The sequence below is a fragment of the Mustela nivalis genome (assembly GCF_964662115.1).
Source record: "Mustela nivalis genome assembly, chromosome: 18".
In the NCBI taxonomy this organism is placed as follows: domain Eukaryota; kingdom Metazoa; phylum Chordata; class Mammalia; order Carnivora; family Mustelidae; genus Mustela; species Mustela nivalis.
Genome location: NC_139037.1, coordinates 34,020,963 through 34,046,537, shown reverse-complemented (window position 1 = coordinate 34,046,537; position 25,575 = coordinate 34,020,963). Strand labels below are relative to the sequence as shown.

The 25,575-nt window shown below is 36.7% G+C and overlaps 1 protein-coding gene across 1 annotated transcript in view; it reads left to right on the top strand.

Annotated features, from left to right (window-relative positions):
* The window catches only part of LONP2 (lon peptidase 2, peroxisomal), a 106,872-nt gene that overhangs the window by 18,237 nt on the left and 63,060 nt on the right, over positions 1 to 25,575 (top strand). Inside the window, exons 6-8 of the mRNA XM_082710998.1 lie at positions 46 to 140; positions 13,908 to 14,166; positions 22,319 to 22,460. Coding sequence (XP_082567124.1) covers positions 46 to 140; positions 13,908 to 14,166; positions 22,319 to 22,460 — 496 coding nt within the window. The remainder of the gene's footprint in view (positions 1 to 45; positions 141 to 13,907; positions 14,167 to 22,318; positions 22,461 to 25,575) is intronic.

Here is a 25,575-nt window from a genome sequence, read left to right as displayed (position 1 = left end):
CTTCTATGTTGTGGAACATTTTTGCTATGTATTCTTTCCCTACAGACTCAAAAAAATGCCTCAGTCAATGCCAGAATATGCTCTGACTAGAAATTATTTAGAACTTATGGTGGAACTTCCTTGGAACAAAAGTACAACTGGTAAGCCAACAAAATAACGCCTTTTTACAGTCTGAATGTTACTCAGAAAGCTCATGATTCTGTTGAAATACTCACCACTTGTTATTTTACTGTTACTATAGTTCTAACATAAATTATTAAGATGTTGAACTTGTATCATCTAGGTCTTAGGACCAAACAGGAAAAGAAGGTGCTCATGAAAGCGCCTTTTGCCTGATTTTGGAGAAAATAGGATTTTCTGTAATTGTTGATGTGTTTCCTAATACCAGTATTCAGTCGATGATGAACATTAATATTTAAAGAAATAGTTATATGTAAATGGAGCAGTTGTACCATTTCGAAGTTTGTTTTTCTCATACAAAAGCCTATCCAGTGAGTTTAAACTTCTGTCCTTCAGTAAAACTTTTCTCTTTCCTATGGATTTGCTCTTTTCTCTTGGGATGACTCTCATAATTCTTAGAACCATTTATTTGCACTTGTTTCTGTTATTGGACAGGCTAGTATTACAGGTTGGTATTACACACAGGGTTTACTGAGTTCAGCAGTAGACTGATTGCCTGAACTGCTGCTGGCATTGGAGTATCCATATGGTTGACTTTTGAAAATTTCAAAATACATTATCCTGGCTAGTAAAATCCCTACATTTAAGAAAGTGCTAGAGATTTTTTTTTTAATGTTTCCTCTAAAGCACACATTTATGTCCCACATAAGATGTGCCATACAAACCAGATTCCAGATGTTGAATTTTTAATATTAAAAAATACTTTCCTATCAATCTACAGAGAGGACCATCCCCTCCAGTACTGAGAACTAAAAAAAATTGTTTTTGCCTCCTAGAAATGAAGCACGTTCTTGTTAAATTAACTATGGTGGGACAATGTTAAGGTTAAAATAGCTCCTCTTTTTTTTTTCTTAAACAGTGTTATACGTCAAATTTATTTTTAAGAGAATACATAATCCAGATTAAATATAAATCTTGTCAAGCCCTTATGTGATTTAGCAAGCTCTAAATTCCATGGAAAATGACCATATAGTCACTGAATGTAATAAAACTAAGAAAATAATAAAATAAATAATAAAGTAATAAAACAATAAATAAATCTTACTTAATATACTATTTTTATAATAAAAGTTATTATTATTAAGTAAGATATTATTTATAATAATGATAAGGTATTCTGAAAATACAATTAATTGCAAGAACCTTTTTGGGGGGGTGGGGAACTAAAGGAGCACTGCAGTTGGACTTTGCCATTTTTAATCCATAAACACTTAATTTTACCTTAAAGGCAACATTACATATGTGATCTCATATGCTACAAACTTTTTTCAACAAGAATCTCAGGAGGAACAGCCTAATGCATTAACTTCAATCTAGTTTGATCGTTTCTTCCTCCTCCCAGTTTCTTTACATTGAACACTAAATTGAATATATTAATCTTTTCTGCTTCTAATGTATATGCTACATTTTTTCTTGACACTTTCTATCCTAAAGCAGCAGCATTAAATTTTCTTTTTTTCCAAATCACAGTTTTAGATGACCATTTATCAGGTGTATATTAGAGGATAGTGTGGTTTAGAAATGCTGTTTGCTATATGCTCTTTGTTATCTTCTGTTTTTTCTTTTGTTTTTATTTAGATTTGTATTTTATTTAGATTCAGTTAGCCAATATAATATCATTAGTTTCAGATGTAGTGTTCAGTAAGTCATCAGTTGTGTATAATACCCAGGGCTTATATCACGTTCCTTCCTTAATGCCCATCACCCAATTATCTCATTCTCCCAACCACCTCCCCTTTAGCAACCCTTAGTTTGTTTCCTATAGTTGAGGGAGTCTCTCATGGTTTGTCTGCCTCTCCGATGACTTCCTATTCAGTTTTTCCTCCCTTCCCTTATGATCCTTTATGCTGTTTCTTATATTCCACATATGAGTGAAACCATAAGGTAATTTTCTTTCTCTGGTTGACTTATTTCGCTCAGCATAATACCCTCCAGTTCTATCCATGTCAATGTAAATGGTACGTATTCATCCTTTCTGATGGCTGAATAGTGTTCCTGTGTGTGTATGTATGATATATACAGACATACCACGTCTTCCTTATCCATTCATCTGTTGATGGACATGTCAGCTCTTTCCACAGTTGGGCTATTATGGACATTACTGCTATAAACATTGGGGTACAGGTACCCCTTTAGGTCAATATATTTATATATTTGGGGAAATATCTAGTAGTGCAATTGCTGGGTCTTAGGGTAGCTCTATTTTTAACTTCTTGAGAAATCTCCATGCTGTTTTCCAGAGTGGCTGCACCAGGTTGCATTCCCACCCACAGTATAAGAAGGTTCCCCTTTCTCCACATCCTTGCCAACATTTGTTGTTTCCTGTCTTGTTAATTTTAGCCATTCTGACTGGTGTGAGGTGGTATCTGTTTGTGGTTTTGATTTGTATTTCCCTGATATTGAGTGATATGAGCACTTTTTCATATGTTTGCTGGCTGTTTGGATGTCTTCTTTGGAGAAATGTCTTTTCATGTCACCCATTTCTTGACTGGATTATTTGTTTTTTTTGGATGTTGAGTTTGATAAGTTCTTTGTAGATCTTGGATCCTGGCCCTTTATATGATACTTCACTTGCAAATATCTTCTCCCATTCTATAGGTTGCCTTTTTGTTTTTTGTTTTGTTGACTGTTTCTTTTGCTGTGCAGAAGCTTTTTTATCTTGATGAAGTCCCAATAGTTCATTTTTGCTTTTGTTTCCCTTGCCTTTGGAGACTTGTCTAGCAAGAAGTTGCTGCAGCCAAGGTTGCAGAGGTTGCTATCTCTGTTGTCCTCGAGGATTTTGATGGATTCCTGTCTCACATTTAGGTCGTTTGTCCATTTTGAGTTTATCTTTGTATATGCTGTAAGAAAATGGTCCAATTTCATTCTTCTACATGTGGCTGTCCAATTTTTCCCAGCACCATTTATTGAAGAGACTCTTCTTTTTCCATTGGATCTTCTTTACTGCTTTGTTGAAGATTAGTTGACCATAGACTTGAGGGTTCATTTCTAGGCTTTCTATTCTGTTCCACTGATCTGTGTGTCTGTTTTTATGCCAGTACCATACTATCTTGATGATTACAGCTTTGTAATAGAGCTTAAAGTCCGACATTGTGATGCCACCGGCTTTGGTTTTCTTTTTCAACATTCCTCTGGCTATTTGGGGTCTTTTCTAGTTCCATACAAATTTTAGGATTATTTGTTCCAGCTCTGTGAAAAAAATTTTTTCTTTAAATTTTTTATTTTTTATAAACATATAATGTATTTTTATCCCCAGGGGTACAGGTCTGTGAATCGCCAGGTTTACACACTTCACAGTACTCACCATAGCACATAACCTCCCCAATGTCCATAACCCCACCCCCTCAACCCCCTCCCCCCAGCAACCCTCAGTTTGTTTTGTGAGATTAAGAGTCATGTTTTCTTTGCAGAAATGTCTATTCATGTCTTCTGCCCATTTCTTGATTAGATTATTTGTTCTTTGGGTGTTGAGTTTGCTAAGTTTTTTATAGATTTTGGACACTAGCCCTTTATCTGATATTTCGTTTGCAAATATCTTCTCCCATTCTGTCAGTTGTCTTATGGTTTTGTTAACTGTTTCCTTTGCTGTGCAAAAGCTTTTGATCTTGATGAAATCCCAATAGTTCATTTTTGTCCTTGCTTCCCTTGCCTTTGGCGATGTTCCTAGGAAGATGTTGCTGCAGTTGAGGTCGAAGAGGTTGCTGCCTGTGTTCTCCTCAAGGATTTTGATGGATTCCTTTCTCACATTGAGGTCCTTTATCCATTTTGAGTCTGTTTTCATGTGTGGTGTAAGGAAATGGTCCAGTTTCATTTTTCTGCATGTGGCTGTCCAATTTTTCCAACACCATTTATTGAAGAGGCTGTCTTTTTTCCATTGGACATTCTTTCCTGCTTTGTCAAAGATTAGTTGACCATAGATTTGAGGGTCTATTTCTGGGCTCTCTATTCTGTTCCATTGATCTATGTGTCTGTTTTTGTGCCAGTACCATGCTGTCTTGATGATGACAGCTTTGTAATAGAGCTTGAAGTCCGGAATTGTGATGCCACCAACTTTGGCTTTCTTTTTCAGTATTCCTTTGGCTATTCCAGGTCTTTTCTGTGAAAAATTTTGATGGCATTTTGATAGGGATTGCATTGAATGTGTACATTGCTCTGGGTAGCATAGCATAGATACTTTAACAATATTTATTCTTCCAGTCCATGAGCATGGAATGTTTTTCCATTTCTTTTCATCTTCCTCAAATTTTTACATGAGTGTTCTGTAGTTTTCTGAATACAGATCCTTTACCTCTTTGGTTGGATTTATTCCTAGGTATCTTATGGTTTTTTTGTTTTTGTTTTTGTTTTTTAAAGATTTTATTTATTTATTTGACAGACAAAGATCACAAGTAGGCAGAGAGGCAGGCAGAGAGAGGAGGAAGCAGGCTCCCTGCTGAGCACAGAGTCCGATGCGGGCCTCGATCCCCGGACCCTAGGATCATGACCTGAGCTGAAGGCAGAGGCCTTAACCCACTGAGCCACCCAGGCGCCTCTATTTTATGGTTTTTGATATAATTGTAAATGGGAGTGGTTCCTTAATTTCTCTGTCTTCTTTCTCATTAGTGGGTAGAAATAAAACTGATTTCTGTGCATTGATTTTATATCCTACCACATTGCTGAATTCCTGTGTGAGTTTTAGCAATTTGGGGGGTGGAGTCTTTTGGGTTTTCCACAGAAAGTATGTCTGAGAAGAGTGAGAGTTTGACTTCTTTGCTAATTTGAATGCCTTTTATTTCTTTTTCTTGTCTCATTACTGATGCTAGGATTTCTGGTACTATGTTGAACAACAGTGAGATGTGAGAGTGGGCATTCCTGTTATGTTCCTTGGGGAAATTTAGGGGAAAGGCTCTCAGGTTTTCCATGTTGGAAATTATATTTTCTGTGGACTTTTCTTATATGGCTTTTATGATTCTGAGGTATGTCCCCTCTATCCCTACACTGTGAAGAGTTTTAATCAGGAAAGATGCTGTATTTATTAGATGCTTTTTCTGTATCTGTTGAGAGGATCATATGGTTCTGGTCCTTCCTTTTATTAATGTGATATATTACACTTATTGATTAGCTAATATTGAACCACACTTGCAGCCCAGGAATAAATCCCACTTGGTCGTGGCGAATAATCCTTTTAATGTACTGTTGGGCCCTATTGGCTAGTATTTTGGAGAGAATTTTGGCATCCGTTTTCATCAGGGATATTGGCCTAATTCTCCTTTTTGGTGGGGTCCTTGTCTGGTTTTGGGAACAAGGTAATGCTAGCCCCATAGAACGAGTTTAGAAGTTTGCTTTCATTTCTGTTATTGGAAACAGTTTCAGAAGAATAGGTATTAGTTCTTCTTTAAATGTTTGGTACAATTCCCCTGGGAAGCCATCCGGCCCTGAAATCTTGTGTTAGGGTTAAGATTAGGTACATTTTTGATTACTGCTTCAGTTTCCTTGCTGGCTATGGTCTGTTCAGATTTTCTGTTTCTTCCTGGTCTGGTTTTGCTAGTTTATACGTTTCTAGGAATGCATCCATTTCTTCCAGATTGCCTAATTTGTTGGCATTAGTTGCTCATAGTGTGTTTTTAAAATTGTATTTCCTTGGTGTTGGTTGTGATCTCTCCTCTTTTCGTTCATGGTTTTATTAATTTGGGTCCTTTCTCTCTATCTCTCCCTCTCTCTCTTTTTTTTGTTAAGTTTCTCTAGGGGGTTTATCGATCTTATTAATTCTTTCAGAGAATCAGCTTCTAGTTTTGTTTATCTGTTCTACTGTTTTCTGGTTTCTGTTTCCTTAATCTGTACTGTTTCTCCTCTTCTGTTTGGTTTAGGCTTTATTTGCTGTTCTTTCTCGAGCTCCTTTAGGTATAAGGTTAGCTTGTATATTTGAGACTTTGTTTCTTGAGAGAGGCTTGTACTGCTACATGCTTCCCTCTTGGGGGAATATATCCTCTATATCCCAAAGGTTTTGAACAACTCTGTTTTCATTTTCATTAGTTTCACTGAGGTTTTTAAATTCTTTAATTTCCTGGCTGACCCATTCATTCCTTAGTAGCATGCTCTTTAACTTCCAAGTGTTTGCATTCTTTCTTAAATTTCCTCTGGTGTTTGAGTTCTAGTTTTAAAGCATTGTGGTCTGACAATACAGGGAATAATCCCAGTCTTTTGGTATTGGTTGAAACCTGATTTGTGATGCAGGACATGATCCGTTCTGGAGAAAGCTCCATGTGCACATGTTGCTTTAGAATAGAATGCTCTGTATGTATCTGTGAAGTCCATTTGATTCAGTATTTCATTCAAAGCCCTTGTTTCCTTGTTAATCTTCTGCTTAGATAATCTCTCCATTGCTTTGAGTAGGGTGTTGAAGTTCCTCCTATTATTGTATTATTTGTGTATTTCTTTAATTTGGTTATTAATGGTTGATATAACAGGCTGCTCCAAAGTTAGGTGCATAAATATTTATAACTGTTAAATCTTCTTTTTGGGTAGACCCTTTAAGTATGATATAGTGTCCCTCTTCATCTCTTAATACAATCTCTAGTTTAAAATCTAATTTGTCTGATACGAGGATTGCTACCCCAGCTTTCTTTTGAAGTCCATTAGTCTAGGAAATGGTTTCCCACACCCTCAATTTCAATCTGGAAGCATCTTTGTGTCTAAAATAGTCTCTTGCAGACAGCAGCATATTGATGCCTACTTTTTTATCCAGTTTGATGCCCTGTGTCTTTTGATTGGAGCATTTAGCCCATTTACATTCAGAGTTAACTATTGAAAGATATGAATTTAGTGTCATTGTCTTGCCTGTAGAGTCCCTGTTTCTGTAGATTGTCTCTGTTTCTTTCTAGTTTATGTTACTCTTGGAGTCTGTCTTTGCTTTACAGAATCCCCCTTAATATTCCTTGCAGGGCTGGCTTGGTGGTCACATATTCTTTCAGTTTCTGTTTGCCCTGGAAGCTCTTTATATCTCCTTCCATTATGAATCACAGCCTTGCTGGATATAGTATTCTTGGCTGGATGTTTTTCTCATTTAGTGCCAGCCCTTTGTGGCCTGCCAGGACTCTGTGTATAGGTCTGCTGCCAGTCAAATGTTCCTACCCTTGTAGGTTAAGGAGTTCTTGTCTCGAGCTGCTTTCACTTTTCTCTTTATCTGTGAAATTTACAAGCATCACTATTATATGTTGGGGTGTTGATCTATTTTTATCAAATTTTGAGGGTGGTTCTCTGTATCTCCTGGACTTGAATGCCTTTTTCCTTCTCCAGAATAGGGAAATTTTCAGCCATGACTCACTCAGATATACCTTCTGGCCCTCTCTCTTTCTTCTTCCTCTGGGACACCAGTAATGCCAATATTGTTTAGCTTTATGATACCACTTGATTTCTCAGAGCCTCCCCTCATAGTCCATTAGCTCTCTTTCTCTCTTTTTATCAAATTCCTTCCTTTTTCCATCATTTTGTCTTCCTCTATCACTCTGTCTTCTGCCTTATTTACCACACGTTAGAGCATCCATTTTAGTCTGCATATTAGTTAAAGCATCTTTAATTTCAGCCTATTAGATTTTATTTTTGCATGAAGAGATTCTCTAGTGTCTTTTATGCTTTCTTCAAGCTCAGCTCGTAACTTTATAATTATCCTGAATTCCATCTCCAACTTTTTACTTATATCCATATTGATTAGGTGTGTGGCACAGAGTATTATCTCTGGTTCTTTTGTTATGAATTCCTCCTTCTAATCATTTTGCCCAGAGAAGAATGCATGGACAAGAGAACATATCAAAAATATAAACCATGACCCAAGCAAAATACACACTAGACAAAGCTGAATAAGTCAGAAACCAAAACAGAAAGGAAAAAAAAAAAAGAAAAGGGAAAAAAGAAAGAACATAATCTCCCAGGTGGACAAAATAGGGTGATCCACTTCGTCCTAGGTGTATTTTGGTCTGTTTGTTAGAAGACACTAATGCCAAAATTATAAAGAAAGCAAAACTTTTATATACACAAAAATAAAATTGAATTTAGTGAAAGGAAGCTGAAAATTAAGACTATATCTATAAAATTTTATAAATGTAAAAATGAAAGTTAAAAAAGTCTTAAAAACAAAGAGTTGATTAAAATAAGAAACTAGTTGAAAAGGAAAAAGAGAAAAGAAAAGAAAAAATTTAAATTGAAAGATAAAAGAATCATGAGAAAAAAAACCTTGAATTCTATGTACTGTTTTCCCCTGGCTTTTTGCAATTCTCTGTGCTCTATAAACTTGGTATTCGCCTGATGTTCCAGCTGGTCTTCTGGGTGGGGGTGGGGGGTGTCTGCTGCACTGATTTCTCAGGTGTTTTTCCCTAGGGGTGCTATACCACCCTTTGCCAGAGGGCTGGGCTCAGTGTAAGCTACTTCGGGTTGCTCCATGTGGCTTTTGCTCCCTGAAGGCTTTCTGTACCACTTTAGAGGATGAAAATAAAAATGGTGGTACCCTAATTTCCAGCCCCAGAGCTAAAAGATCACAGCCCCCTCTCTTCAGGAAACCCTCAGGGAAAAGCAGTCTGCTTTTTTGTGTATGCCACACTCTGCAGACTCCTGCAGTGTACAACTGCATTGATCCTTCTGGGGAAGGGAAGAGGGTTGCTGTGGGCCTCAGTTGGAGATTGGCTACCCACTTGTGCCCATGGTTTGTGGTTTATGGCAAACCAAGCTGAGAGTGTACTCCCAGGCTTGTTGACTGTAGCCAGTTTCCCCACTCCAGTGCTTGGAAACTCTGCTGGCTCAGGCACCCCCTTTCTTTCTGTGGCCCCAGGGATCCTGAGACCACACTGTCCCACCTAGGATTCTTCTCCGCTTCGCCACCTGAGCACCTTTCAGGCAGGAATGTTCCTGATGGGAGCAAACTTCTAGAAGTTCCAATTTTGCACTCTGGGGCAATATCACTTTCCAGTAGCCTGCTTACGGTTCCTCCATCCCCACACCATTTATCTTCAGATATATCCCTTCATATTCACTTCTCTGCACTGCCTACCTTGCAAAAATTGGTTGCTTTTCTATTTGTAGAATTCCGCAACTCTTTTCTTACATCCCAGGTTGAATTCACGGGTGTTCAGAATGATTTGATAGGGGTCCAGCTGAATTCAAGAGACCAGTTGAAATGAGATCCTGTACTCTTCCACCATGTTGCCTCCTTCCTCAAAATAACTCCTTTTTAATTAGGTTTTTTTTTTTTTTTTTTGGAAAGGATCACCTAACACATTTTAAAAATTTATTTGTTTATTTGGGAGAGCATGCATGCATGCACAGGCAGGGGGAGAGGCAGAGGGAGAGTGAGAGAATCCTAAGCAGACTCCCTGTTGAGCACAGGGCCCGATGTGGGACTGAATCCCACAGCCCTCAGATCATGACCTGAACCAAAATCAGGAGTCAGACCCTTAATTGAGTGAGCCACCCAGGCGTCCCAGGGTCATCTTAACACATTTTTAATGTACACGGCTAGGTAGTACTAAGATGAAATTGGCCTGATCATCTTCCTTTTGTTTTGACAACCCTTAGATTTTATTCCTCTTAATAGTTCTTAGGCTCTTATTGTGGAAAGCAGGTACATTCTAAGTTATGCTAATTATTCTTCAATGATGCTCTATAAATTTGCATTCATCCCTCTAGATTTTAGTTTGTTTTTAAGTTTTTCTCCCTGTTTGAATGTTTGTGTATAAAATTAAAAGGCTAATTCACATTTTGTTTTCTCTTAAATTCTGAGAATCTGCAAGTCTTCATTAGATTAAATTAGGTTGCACTGATGAACTATAGAAGCAGTTGTTCAGAAGCAATAATTTTTTTTTTTGCTTTATTTGCTTTATTTTCCAGCTTTATTTTGGTATAATTGATAAACAGTAAACTGTACATATACTTTGATGAGTTTTAACATGTGTATCTGTAATACCATTACCTTAATTAAGGTAGCAAACATAACCATCCCTTCCTAAATTTTCTCATGCATCTCTGTAATCCCTACCTCCCATGTTTCCCTCCGAATCCCCAACCTCTTTAGATTAGTTCATATTTTCAAAGATGTTATAAAAGGGAATGATGTAGTATGTACTCCTTTTTTTCCGATTTTTTTTTTCAGCATAATTAGAGGTTTGTCCATGTTGCACATAGATTAGTAATTTGTTTATCCATTTACCTGTTGATGGGTATATGGTTTGTTTCCAGGTTTTTAGCTACTGTTTATAGAGCTGTTAATGTTACTATGCTGGTAAATTTATTTCTTAGTTTATTTCATGTTTGCATGACCACATTCCCTTCTAGTTGAGTTATTTTACCAAACAAACTGAAGCTGAATTTCTTGATTTAATTCTTTTATCAAAATCCTTTTTGGAAATTCCGTAGTGAAACGAATGGAGGAGAACGTGTGTTCCCGTTGACTTAGTCTCTCTTCATGTCATCTGACTCAGTTTGTGATCAGCTGTTGGTCCTGATCTCACTGGGCTGTTGGGAAGTCCATTTTAGTTCTAGTAGTCTTCTGTTAACTTATTACTCTCCAATGCCTACTTTTTAAGTGAAGTGGTCCTGTTCTGTGAGATTGGGAGAGGGCTCTGCTCTGTTAGTTTGGACCTGGACAAGAAAGTTATATTTAAACTTTGTATGTGTTATTTAACTGCTCTGCTTTTGTTTCACCTGCCAAGCTTCCCTGATAGTATATGTTTGATAGTTACTTTGTTGTTGTTGATAGAGTTGTGACAATTTTCAAAACCCGTTACTTTCTCTTGACAGTAGGACTTGTATATTGTGCTGAGAGTATCTAGATAACTTGGTAATCCCAGGGGCCTTATTTTGAAATTTTGGTATTATCTCAGTAACATTTTTCTTTGCTTCAGGATTTATTCTAACTAAATGCAGGGTGCATATAGAATATATAGTGTAATGGCCTGAGAATATTAACATTGCAGATTTGATTATTTGCCATCGGTAGCCTTGTAAGTTGCTCTCAGCTTCCTCCCTCCTCCACTTGTTCTATTTAAAAAGTGAACTTAATTACTAATCAGGAATTTTTACCAGGCTTATACAGTATAATTGTACAGATTTTGGAGGGAAACATTTAATTGAATGCAAAAGTGCTGACTCCTGTTCTTTACTTCAATAAACAAAAAGTACAAAAACAGGACAAAGCTGTTACTGTTTTCAAAACTATATAAGGAGACCACCCACACACTAGAAACTCAGTCTCTGCTGGGTGTGTGTCAGCATTAGAGATGCATAACATTCGTGTACCTGCCCCACATGAACATACTTTTCATTGTTTAGTATTCCAGCAGAGAACTGAAAATGGGTAAATTGTGATATACAGGGAGGCATGTTGAACTTCTGCGCCATTCCTATATAGAATTAGATCTAAGTAATTATTATGAGTGTGGTTACAAAACCATGAAGATGTTTTTCATGATTGTTGAGAGAGAAGCTTAACAGTAGAGGTCACCAAAAGCAGAAAGGAAAGATTTGGAGAAATGAGTTTGCTGATTTTCCCATCTTGAATGGAAAGGGCCAGTAGATACCATTTCAGTCTTCTAGTTGTAAAAAAGATTTAGTATAAACAGAAATAGTACTACACAACTAAAAACTCAAGAAGCTAATACTCATTTCATTTTGTATTTTTTACATGCAACTACATATATTACTTGAACTAGGAAGCATGCATTTTGAATCATTGAAAAGAATAATCAGAAAAAATTGTATCCAGTATAGAAAAAGACACAAAACAATTCTTTATGTAGTATGGAAGTTATCTTTCCTCAAATGTTCGAGACACTTTTTAAAATTGTCTTTACTTGACATATTTCTTAGAAGAAATTCCTTCAGAGTGTTTTCAGTTTTTACTAAATTACATGGAATTCTATTCTTAGTTTACTGAATGTTAATTAGGGGTGGATATTTCATTATAACAAGTGGCTTTTAGGTACAAAATGACATTCTGATGGAGAGTTTTGCTTCTTGGACATGGTGATGTAGTAAATACATCAGTAACCTAATACTAAACCATCTTTGCATAACTAAAATAAATCCCACTAGGCCTTAGAAGATTACTCTGAATAGATTTGATTTAGTAGAATTTTAATATACAGAATGGGACTGGGCTGAAGTTTTCTTTTGTGTTTGTTGTGGTAGGTTTTAGAGTCTGGGTTTGCATTATAAAACAGTTGGGAAACTTCCTATCTTTCATTTGTTCGTGTATTTATTAATTAGGGTTTGAAGCCAAAGAAGGGGGGAGAAGTTTTGTTCTTCCCTTTCCAAATCACTTAGCCAGAACTAAAAGCAACAGTGCTATAATTAAATTACATATATTACTGCTTAGCCAGGTTTTTTCAGACTAGCTTGGGAACCAAACTACCATTTAAGGTTATTTTTTTTCCTTCTCTGTAGGAAGAATGCAGAGCAGATTCCAAATAACTGAAAGAGTTGGCTTGTGTGTGTTTTCCTTCTTCCCAGTTTCTCCTCTCTCTATCAGTACTATCATGTGGCCAGGTATCATCCCCCAGATGTCACTCAGCTGATGAATTCTTGCCGGTGACCATGGGTATTTAATGGTTTAATCTACAAGTATTTTAAGTAGTAAAGCACATCAGTAGACCTGATGAAACCTTGGCTATAGAACTAAAGCCTAACTCATACTTTACTGGTGAGACTTTAATTGATAGAACGTAGATAGTTCTTTATACATCTTATGTATTTTTTTTTGACCCAGCACCTCTCCCTATAGATTAAAGAAAGTGGTTTTGGATATAGGTAGGGATTTAGTTATAAGGATGCATGGTAAAGCATGCTTTATAACTATAAAGATTTATAGATAACCTAAATGTTCAGCAGTAGGGAATTATTTAAATGAGTATGGATGATTAAATAATGGAATATTATATAGCCATTAAAATATTACTAGAAAATACATTTGACCCTTAAAGGCATCCATAATATGCAAAGTGAAAAAAACATTTTACAAAATTTGAAGATATCATATAATCTCATTTTGAAAAATAGGTATAGGGCATGTGTATGCACACACATATATAAAACCTACCATAGTACACACCAAAGTAAAGGTAGGGATGCTTTCTTGAGCACATGGGATTATGGGTGACAGTTTTCTCCTTTGTATTGGTGTCACTGGGTTTTTTGAAATGAGCATATATTACTTCTGTAATAAGATGAAAAATACTTCAGAAAAGGATAAACAAATGCCAGCACAAATGGAATATGTAGAAATTATGTCTCCATGGAAGGAAAGTATACCAAGAAAATGAAATGATAGGAATATAAACTTGAGGGGTTTTTCTTTGTTTTTTGGGTTTTTTTTTTTAAAGATTTATTTTTGAGAAAGAGAGAGCATGCGTGAGAGCATGAGGACCCAGGCAGGGGGAAAAGCAGGGGCTCCTCTAAGCTGGGTGCCTGTTGCGGAATTCAGTCTGAGCTGAAGGCAGATGCTTAACTGACTGAGCCACTCACGCGCGCTCCTTGAGTTTTTAATTGTGTATGTAGTACTTACTATTTCTGTTGATACTAAATCTTATTAAGCAAAAAATCCAGGTCCAGGTTTCCCTGAAGACTCATTTAGAAAGATCCACTTTTGTTCTCGTCTTGTTACCTTTTTTTTTTTTTCTCCCTAAAATGTATTTTTTGACTCTTGTCAGCTTCAAAAGCAGTTCTTCCATTTAAAAATTCTGTGTGCTTCTGGGATTATTTGACAGACCGTCTGGATATTCGAGCTGCCCGGATTCTTCTGGATAATGATCATTATGCTATGGAAAAACTGAAGAAGAGAGTGCTGGAATACCTGGCTGTCAGACAGCTGAAGAACAACCTAAAGGGCCCCATTCTTTGCTTTGTTGGCCCTCCCGGAGTTGGTAAAACAAGTGTGGGAAGATCAGTGGCCAAAACTCTTGGTCGGGAGTTCCACAGGATTGCACTTGGAGGAGTGTGTGATCAGTCTGACATTCGAGGACACAGGTAGACTCTTTCTCTCAGTTTAGTCTCTGATTCTCCATTTTAATTGACTAAAGCCCTTCAGAAGCCAAAGCATAATGTATATCTTTTTCTCAAAGGGCTATTTGCGATACCTTGAATCAAAAGGACACTCATAGTATTTATTTATAGTACATCTATAGGATGTTTTTAGCTGGCATAGAGCCTCAACTGTAATGGTGCATCCAAACTAACCTTGTTATTTGTCTGACAATGGATAACTAGTCAGCCTTCCTGAAATTTCATTTGAATGTAGTTATAAATCAGTTATGGTTAGATGTTACAGAGTCTTTACATTCATTTTGGCCCAGTAACGTTTCATAATTAATGACCCCTAACTCTTAGAGTTTAAAAAATAAGTAAAACACAGCTGGGGCAGGTCAGAGAAGGGAAGAAATCTTTGATAACAAACGTGTTTGCAGTTTAACTTTCTTTTAGAAGGCTGGTTTTCCATACAGATATAAGTAATAAGGAGAAAAGATAGTTACTAAGAGCTATCCTTGCAATTTTGACACCCTTTCTATAAAAACACATTGAACTGTGAGAACTGAGTCTTTGATTAATCCAACATTATTAGAATCAGATTTGCATGTTATGTTCATGGTTTTGTTCTCTCTGATCTCTTTTGTTCAGATTGGAAGATGCTTTGGGAAAGCATGAACTTTCTCTTTTGAGGTTTAAGGGTTTCATAGCAGTTGCAAGTTGTGAGAAAATATACCTATAATGTGTATATTAAAGAACACTTTAAAATGTAGAAATCATGGATGCTTATTAAAGAATATGATGTTGTAAACCTGAAACTAATGTCAGTGATATCTCAGCTTTAAAAAAAAATTTTTTTTAAGAAACTGCTTAACTTCCAGTAGGAAGTAGTTAGACTGAAGATAAAACTTCTCTCTTCAGGGTCATACCCTCAGTCTTAAAGTTGTTAAAGCAATCTAAATTACACATAGAGGCTTTGAAAATCATGCAGGTACTGGCAGTGACCAACTGCCAATTTAAGTTGGCTAATTTAAATGCATATTTAGAGTTTGGTGAATATGGATTAAACTTAGATTGTGTGTGTTGGGGGGAGAATGGGATGCTTTTATAACATTTTGTTTTCCATTTGTTTTATTCATTAGATCATTGGCCTTAGGCAGAAAACCTTTTCAGAAACTTTTCCATGAAAAATGTTCCTTTTTCTCTTTTATTTGCTTATTTACAATTCTTATGCATTAAAGAAAAATCATTCCAAGATTTCAATAAATAAACAATGAGGGCTGCAGATTAGGTTGGGGAATTGATCTGGGTCATTCTGGCAATTTCTAACTCTTTTTGTCACCTAGACCTGCTTATTCTCATATGTGCCACTAGAGGCTGTCCTTTGCTTTTATAAAGAAATTGGCACCTCATACCAATCTGGGAGAAACCGGATCTAGAGCCTGAATCTTTTTTATTTTAGCTCAAGAGCTTTTGGGAGATGTTTCCCATTCAAGTGACTTGATTCATGCATTCACAGTTGTTTTAGTTCACTTCTTTCTTTTGATATCTGTAGCATAATTGTGTAAGTGTTTGATGGAAGTTAGGGAATTTGTGGAATTATTGTCATGAAATTTATATCATGAGCACATGACATGTAGGTAATCTGTCCTTTTTCTTGCCACATTGTTTATTGCTTATTCAGTAAGGATTGGAAAGCACTTATTCAGTGCCTGACACATAATAATAAGCATTTGATAAAAATTAGCTTTAATTATTAATTTTAAATTCTCAGGAAAGCAAGTTTACATTTTAAAAGCTTCAATGAATTTAATCTGATTTTTAAATAGTACCTAAAAATCCTGTTCTTAGCATTATTATTTAATTTATGTGACAGAATTGTGGAAAAATGTATTTTTGTGATGACTCTTGGTGGGCAATATGTAATATCATAATCCTCACCACTTAAGAACATTGTTGGTTTCAAGCAGAGCTTTGTTTTAAGTTTTTACTTACACTGTTAGACATAAAATCTGTTCAAGTGAATATTCTTCCACATGTGTGAGTGTCATTAAGAAAATGGAATCTGTTGTGAGTCTTGTAAAATGAGGCTGTGTATTTGCCTAAAAAATTTGTGTAAATATAAGCTTTTTAGGAATGTGTGACATGCATAGAGGCTGTGGTTGTTGCCAAATAAAGGGTGTATGGATTAGTCTGAATCATTCTGTGCCTGCTGAGAAGTACTCCCTCACTGTCACTGCTCTAGGTGTTTCATTAAACACTACAGCAGCCTGCCCTCGTACAACTGGGGGCTTCCTGCCCACCAGTCCTCCCAAAGCATCAAAGCCTGGAGAAAATTTTTATTTGAAAACCTGTTTGGAAGCTGGTAGAGAGTGGGGTGTGGCCATTCAGGAGAGCAGTGGTTGAGAACAGAGTATGGACTTATGTCAGAGCTTGTGAGTTGGAGGTAAATCGAAGGGGAGGAAGAACAGTAGCTTATAGCACAATCATGGGGTGGAGTGTGTGAGAACAAGTGGTTCCATGTGACAATTGAAGCATTTTGGAAACACCCAGGTCTTGGCATTTAAGTACTGGTCACATGCTCACAATTAGAGTTCATGCAAAGTTTTGTTTTTCCTCAGCCTCTGAGTAGGCACCACTGTTCTGCAGTCTTAAAATAGCCAGGGAAAAACAGAGCTGCTTTATATTATCTTCCTTGCTTATTCTCTTGATTTTGTCACTCACTTTTCCTATTTTCCCATGCTTAGAACTCCAGCCTTTTGCTAGAAATACCTGTTTATATGAAGAAAGGTGATATTAGGAATTGGTTTTAATTTAATTTAATTTTTTTAAAAAATATTTTATTTATTTGACAGAGAGAAATCACAAGTAGGCAGAGAGGCAGGCAGAGAGAGAGGACGAAGCAGGCTCCCTGCTGAGCAGAGAGCCTGATGCAGGGCTTGATCCTAGGACCCTGGGATTGTGACCTGAGCCGAAGGCAGAGGCTTTAACCCACTGACCCACCCAGGCACCCTTAGGAATTGATTTTAAAAACAAATATGTATGTTTTAGAGTCCAATGATAATGAAATGGGAGGTGGGGAAGCAAAAGAAAGATTTGGTTTACATTTAAATCTTAAACTTGGAAAATCATAATCTGACTTTACATTGGCTCATTGTTTTTGTTTTGAATGGCTTAAAGGAAGGAGAGTCCATGCTCCATATTAACTAGTACAGCTTTACAGTCTTCTCAACGTTTCTCATTTGGGTTTGCCTCCACTGGGGTTTTTCTGTTCACTTTCATAAAAGCCACAGTTCTGTTCCTACGGTTTTTGAAATCATGTTTGTGTAATAGTTTTTCATTAGTTGTTTCCTAGTGAAATGTACTTATTGCTATGATATATCTCAAGTTATTGTTGATAGTAACCCTTTGGAAGTGATTTGCCAGCTCTTTGTTCAGATAATAAAATGGTACCATTGTAAGGAATCTTTGGCTCAAACAAGGTGAGAAGAAAAATGAACTTTTGCTTTCCATGATACATCTTCATGAACCTGAAATGGTGATGTTTTAAATAAATTAGCTGTTTCATTATTAGTTTCCACAAAGGGAAAATAAGCAAAGTAGCAAGCTTTTAATATATTTTTAGCATAGTATGCCAGACATGTTATAGTTTACTCACTATCCTCCTTATAACCTGTATTTGCATATCGCTCTTCTTTGCCTCTTTAAAGTTTAGTTTCATTTTTAGGCCCCAGTTCAAGGCTTTCTCCATTAACATATGTGTAGTCAGTTATGATCTTACTCTTCTCTAAACTGACCAGTTATTGTCCATTGTTTTCTTTTGATGATTAAATAATATAGGCCTCTGGCATTCATAGTACATTACTATAGAGATAAACTATAAATATGGGGAAAGTATGAACTCTGTAGAGTAGGGTTTTTAGCTTGTCTTACTGTCCTTTGTATCATTCCATGTTCACAGCAGAGTGCCAGACATGGTAAGTTCTCTCTGAGTGCTTTGTGAATTCAAGTAAGATTAAAACATATTTATATTTTGGAGGTCTTATGGTCCTTTAAATGAGTGCATCTGTGCAAATGAGTACATAAAAAGATTTAGGAATGACTGCTATAAGAATAACAATTTGATTTGTTTAGGCATGCCATATTAAGGACTATTTTTAGTTCCTTAAAGACTGTTTTTCGGGCGCCTGGGTGGCTCAGTGGGTTAAGCCGCTGCCTTCAGCTCAGGTCATGATCTCGGGGTCCTGGGATCGAGTCCCGCATCGGGTTCTCTGCTCAGCAGGGGGCCTGCTTCCCTTCCTCTCTCTCTCTGCCTGCCTCTCTGCCCACTTGTGATCTCTCTCTGTCAAATAAATAAAAAAAAAAAAAAAAAAAAAAAAGACTGTTTTTCTTTTGAGATCATTAGGATCTCTTTTAAGGCTTATTACTTTTCCCAGTTGAAGAGAGATGTATACACCCGTGGTAGAAAATTTGGAATTTTTTTTTTTTTTTTTAAATTTGGAAGTTTTTTTAAAAAGGAAAAAAAAATTCTCATGTTTTCTACCATACACAAAGATAATCACTATTAACATTTTATTTCCTGCCAGACTTTTCACTGGGCACCTTTTACCCTTTTCTTTAAGCAACTGTAATCCTCTTTCCACTTAACCTTATAACATACATTTTTATATTACAGATTCTTCCTAAGTATCGCTTCAGTAGTTTGCACTGTATCCCATGAAAGCTCCTTAATTGAGCAGGCATGAAAAGGTGATGGTGAAATGCCCGTTTTCCTCCCTTCTTTAAACATTGGGAGAGAGATGAGTAAATACATAATTGTTCCTGATACTTAGATGTCAGTGACAGTGACAGGCTGACCAGCCTTTTGGCTTACATTGGATTTGAAGATACCCAGACACAGAGTAATAAAGTCGTCAGTCACCATGGAGATGTAAATACATGATATTGTAATTGTCTGTGGTTGTTTTTTGAAGCATAAACCAGACTATATTTTGGAAAATGAAAAATGGTGATCTTGTAACTTAACATTTTGAGCCATGTAGACACTTACAGTTTTGTTTATGTCATATACTAGTTGAATAGTCCTGATAAACTTATGAACTGCCTGTACCAGTACCTGTACAAGAAAAATAGAAATTCATATAGTTTTTAAATTAACTTGTGTACTTCAGTTTTAAGAAAAACTTCTAGGTAATCATGTATATGGACTAAATAGTAAGTAATTGAAGAAATACATTCTTTGAAGACAGCCCTGTATTGTGCTGTGCTGGTTTCTAGATGTTATATTATGAGGAAGGACATGATAAAAGGACATGGAAAAATTTTTTTGCCCTCAAAAAAGTTGTAGTTTGTAAGAGTATTAATTTCATTAATTTTCTACCTATGTAGTTTCTCAGGAGGATATTTTGATATGCTAATTTACTTTTTAAAAGTGGTTATTTTGGGTGATATTGAAAGAGAACATTTTTATTTTGTGTATTACTACATTTTTAACCATCTGATTCCTATTCCAAAGATTTATTCTGTTTCTTCAGTCAGTGGATTACCTGTTACCATACCTCCTGGCCAAGATAGCACATTATAGATATTTTCCACAGCTTTTGGCTCTATTTAATGGTTCTCTTCTTTGACCTCTAGACTAGTGGTACACATTTGGGGAATGTCACCTGTGATTGAAGAACACTCAGGGCATTGAGTGTGCTTGGTGCTCTGGAAAGACATTAACATCGGTGAACATCTTTTGAAAGCTTACTTTGTGCCAGGCACTATACTGTGTCCTTTACCTATTTATTATAATTATATATTTCATGAGGCTGAATACGCTCTCATTACGTCCATTTTACAGATAGGGAAACTAACTGAGACTTAGGTCAAGTAGTTTGTTCAAAGCAGTATTCAAAGGCTTGTTTGTCCTTCACAATGGTGAAAGAAAAATACTTTGGGTGCTGGCATGGTTGATCTGTTGTCCTTAAATAAATTGGGAAAACAAGCCTTTGTTTGGAGAACGGTCTGACCGTTCTGTATCCAGGATCTACTGTGTAATAAGACTCACTCTCTATCATCAGTGTGCTCACTGGCTCTTTAGAAAAGGCTATATACTTGGTACCCATAAATAAAAACTAAGTTGTAACTGCATCAGATGAATTGCAGGGCCTGTAAATGCTATAGACATTGCATTTTGGGGAAGATCACATTGTGAGAGTTGGTCAGGAGAAGTTTAGAATTTCTGGATCTACATAGGCAGGGAAAGTATTAAGGGCAGGAAGGTACCATATTAACAGAGGTTAAAAAAGCACAAGGGGCATAATAGGATTGTGATTTAGATAAGGCAAGAGCTTAGGGGACAGCAGGTTTGGAAGGCTGCGGGGCGGGGGTGGGGCATGCAGACTGCTTTGTGAAGAGCTTTGAATTCACAGGAGTTTGGATTTATTCACTAAGCTCCGGGAAGCAATGAAAGGTTTAGAGGAATTAGACTAGGATCTAGATTTTTGCTTCTTTAGAAAGGAGATCTGCCTAAAATATTATTTTCCTCTCCATGACTTTAGGTCTAGAATTATCATTACCTGTTTTTGAAATCTACCTGTCATAAACAGTAAGGAAAAGAGAGAAGTTGATGCAGTAAGAAATGACCCTTAGAGGCTTTGCAGTGTTTCGTTTTGTTTTTAATTTCCCTTCCCTACTTACTCACAGAAATACTGTATGTTCTCTAGAAAAATAATTTGAGAGACTTTTATTAATTTTGAGTCTCATCCTTCTTGTATTCCATTCTGAAATCTTGAATGTGCTGACGCCTTATTGTAATAGCACAGTGTTTATTGTATTTGGTTTCAGTGCCTTGGTCACCCTCTCTGGATGTAAGGCATTCCCACGATATTTGTAAGGCTTTCTTGTCTTTTCAAAGGTCGCTCTATTTACTCTGTCCTACTTTACACAGTCATGTGGTGAAACTGAGGCCTGCTCTTGGATAGGCTTTGTGCCTATCCTAAGAAAGCTGTTGCTGTAACACCCCATTTGATCAGTTTCTTGTAGGCAGACAGGCTTTTATGTCTTTTCACAAACAGCATCTGCTTTACACATGGCTTAGGCAATAAGGTTGTAATTAAAATTAGTAAATTACTGCTTAAAGTTTTGCTGGCTTTGTTTAAAAAAAGTGTCACTTCTCAGTTTGACAAACACATTTGTTTTTATTTATGCCACCCTCTAGATCTGTTATAATTATGTAGATAATTCTTGTTCAGATATGATGATAAAGGAGCCTCATTTTAATGCACAACAAAATATCTGGCTGAACTTGGTTATACTAGTTAATACATGTGGGATGAACACAGTTTTATTCAAAAGGCCAGAATTAATGGAATTTTGATATATATACTTTTGACCCCAGATCTTACTATAAGTAATAAATATCTATTGCCTCTAAAATAAAATAATTTGGGGGTGCCTGGGTGACTCAGTCATTGAGCGTCTGCCTTTGGCTCAGGTTTTGATCCTGAGCCAAGTCCCACATCAGGCTCCCTGCTCTGTGGGAAACCTGCTTCTCCCTCTCTCACCCCCCTGCTTATGTTCCCTCTTGCTATGTCTCTTTCTGTCAAATAAATAAGATCTTTAAATAAATAAATAAAAGAATTTGGGTTTTTGGGGGGGAAGGGAGTGTGCATTTTGAATGGCCCTTTGAAACAATTCTGATTTCCTTCATAAAGGAAATGATGATGATGATGTTTTAACTTGCCCTGGGACAACCATTTCAGTGTGTAAAAAAGTGCTTGTTTTGGGGGGAGTAGGGAGGGTACTCTGAGAAACTGTGAAAAGCATGAGAATTAAATAAACAAGATTTATTAGGGTTCTTTGGATATTTGGAATCCTGAGAAGTAAGAGTTATAATTATTTAAGTATAATGTTTCACGATTTCACTAAACGGCAAAAACTATATTGTTTAAATATTATGGGAAACTTACAGCTAAAATTAAATAGAAAATAAAAATTGGATCTGGTAACTCTTGGTTGTATCATAGAGCTTTTTAAATATATGGTACCTCTTTGCTATATTATTGTGATAACTAAATGACTTTTTCCCAATCCTAAATATTGATTTCTAAGTGATACCACTCTTGCCCCCTGACATCTTCTTGATAACTTGCTTGCTTGCTTTCTGTAGGCGCACCTATGTAGGCAGTATGCCTGGTCGTATAATCAATGGCTTGAAGACTGTTGGAGTTAACAATCCAGTGTTCCTGTTAGATGAGGTTGACAAACTAGGAAAAAGTCTGCAAGGTGATCCTGCAGCAGCTCTGCTTGAGGTAAGATTTAGAAACTTCCCTGTCTTTGAACACACCTGAAGAGTATGGATGGGAGCAAATTATTGTAGTCAGTAGCATATATATTGGTGTGGGTTTAATCATGGGAAAAAGTATGATACAGACTAAAACCTGAAGCAAATTAATATTTAAGTTAAAATGTCTTAGAGATTTCTTCTTTTCTTTCTCCAATAATACCCTCATTTCTTTTTTCTTTTTTTGTTTTTATCAAATACTTTAAATTTTATACATGCTTTTTGTTTAGACAACAGTAGTTCTATAAGGTTATTACAAAAAAACAGGAAGCAAGTCTTCTTCTCCCTGGGGTCCCCCATGTCTGCTTCTACATGTTAAGCTCTTTAACTTTTAGCTGTCCTCAGAATAACATGAGTATATTGCTGCTTCTTGATTATACAATTTCTGGCATCATCTGTTGATTCTTCTCTATAAGAGATGAGGATTTTACTTGCTTTCTTCCCTCCACCCCCACTATGTTGTTTTTTTATACCCCCAGTCTCCCAGTCTAAATTATATCCTGATTTTGTTAAGTCATTGTCAAATACCTAAATTATTTTAAGTATGTAAGTGCTTTTCACGGCTGAGCCATGTGATAAACCATAATCACTTTTCTTTTCCTGTCCTCCTTTTGTTTTGTAAAAATTAAAAAAAATCTTTATAGAGCTAATAGTTGCCTTGTTTCTTCTGCTTACTTCCAGTAGTTGTGTAAGTCTTCTTTCAAGACATGTAGACACTGTGGGGCACCAGGATGACACAGTTGTTTAAGTGTCCAGCTCTTGATTGCAGCTCAGGTCTTGATGTCAGAGGGATGAAATCAAGCCCTGCATCAGGCTCCATGCTCAGTGCAGAGTCTGCTTGAGTTTCTCTCTCTTCCCTCTGCCCCTCCCCCCTGCTCCCATGTGTACACCCTCTCTCAAATAAATAAAATCTTAAAAAAAGATAAAAAACTTGTATTCATCAGCTTGATCTCCTTCACACCTCCAGCCTGAGTTAGTTCTCCACATCTGGTGCCTAGCTGTCTTGCTAGGATCTCTCTTCACCTCCCACCATGTTAAATTTCCTGTTTCCTGCATTCCATGTCTTTCTCATTCTCATTCTCTTATTTTCCTGGTATTGATCTGCCAGTAGCTTCCTGAGAAAGCTTGCATGGGTGGTTTAGTGTTTGCATATCTGAAAATGTCTTTATGTTTCCCTGGTACTTGATTGGTAATTTGCATTCTGTTTGGACATAATTTTCCTTCATATACCTACTTTCACCAGTCTTCATTTTACTACCTCTGCCCCCGCAACACTTACTGTGGTTTACGTAAAATATTAATGTTCAAACTGAAGACATTGAAGACATTGCTCCATTGTTTTCCAGTTTCCCGTGATATTGTTGATTAGATTGAGGCCTTGAGGTCCTCTCTTCTGTGACCTTTTTTATTCTTTGAAAACTCAAAATCTTCTCTGGATTTTCTTGAATTTTAATGATGATTTTTTTTTCTTCATTTTTTGGGAACTCCTATTGGATGTGAGATCTTTAACTTTCTTATCTTTTTTTTTCTTTTACTATGGTTTTTATGAAGGCTTCCTTAGCTCTATTAATCCCCTGTGAGTTTATTTTTTCAAAGAACTTAATTTCTCTTAATTTCTCTTTCATAAAAGGAACTGCTTATTCTTTTTTTTTTTTTTAAGATTTTTTATTTATTTATTTGCCAGTGATAGAGGGAGAGAGAGTGAGCAAGCACAGGCAGACAGAGAGGCAGGCAGAGGCAGAGGGAGAAGCAGGCTCCCTGCTGAGCAAGGAGCCCGATGCGGGACTCGATCCCAGGACGCTGGGATCATGACCCGAGCCGAAGGCAGCCGCTTAATCAACTGAGCCACCCAGGCGTCCCAGGAACTGCTTATTCTTTTTATGCTATCTTGCTCGTTACATAAATGTAATATGTCGTTTTTATGAGAAAGATACTAATAGGTATTTTTTCCTTTTCTTTAAGCTGCTTTAATCTATTTGTTATATATTTTTTCTCTTTTATATTAAAGTGGTCTGTTAGATATCTGGTAATTTTTGTTTGTTCGTATTTAATGGTGAGGAACAGAAATGCTAATTGGCAGCTCTGTGCATCAGGAAGAGGGTTTATTGACTGAGTTTCAATGGCATGGTTGGCTGGGCTATTTGAGGAACCTCTCTTACATCAGTAACTTCAGGTCTTTTGAGGCTTGTCAAATTTCTCAGAGAGGACTCCTTAAGTCCCTTGCCTTTAGAAGGAAGGATGGGCTGCCACCTTCCTGGGAACTAAGCAAGTGGGGAGAAGGGGAGGAAGTGCCCTGTCAATTGCATTCAGCATCCCAGATGTATGCATCCACCTGAACAGTTGTTTTCAGTAGAGTACATACTCAACTGTGCTGAGGGTCACTTGGGCAGGGAATGACTATTTTATTTTATGTTCTTAGGAAAATAAGCCTCCAGTATTTTCCTGGGATGGGGGAAGGGATCTGGGACCTGATGGCTTCATAAACTTCCTTTAATCAGCCCTCATTTTACTACCTCTGCCCCCCCCAACTCTTACTGTGGCTTAAATGAAATATTAATATTCAGAGTGATTTGTTAAAATTAAAGGAAATTAAGGGAAAACTTGCTTTGTGAAAGTTTTTTTTTTCTTGTTTATTTCCTTGCTTTGAGTTCTCTCTGACTTCCTCTTTCCTTTTCTGTTTTTGTAATCTTAGAACAGAATGACCCTAGGACATGTGTTTGTAAGCAGGGAGACTACACATTTTGGTTTGCCTGGGACAATCCCATTTTATGCCTAATTATCAATTGTGCTGTCTTTTAGCCTCAGAAGTGGGTCCTGTTTGGACAATAAAAAGTATAGTTGCCATACTTAAAAGCCACAGAACTTGGAGATTAGAGTTTCATTTGGTTGTGCCTGTTTTTATTGTAAGACAGTTCTGACTCAGTAACTGGTTTACTCGTCAGTACTACGAACAATAAAATAGTGAACATTATTGAAGAGTTTAGTGGTTTTGTAAATGAAAACTTTAGACTTTCAGTTTAATTTACATTGGGGCATTTTTCAGATGATGTGACAGATTCTCTCATTAGGCAGTTATAGTTACC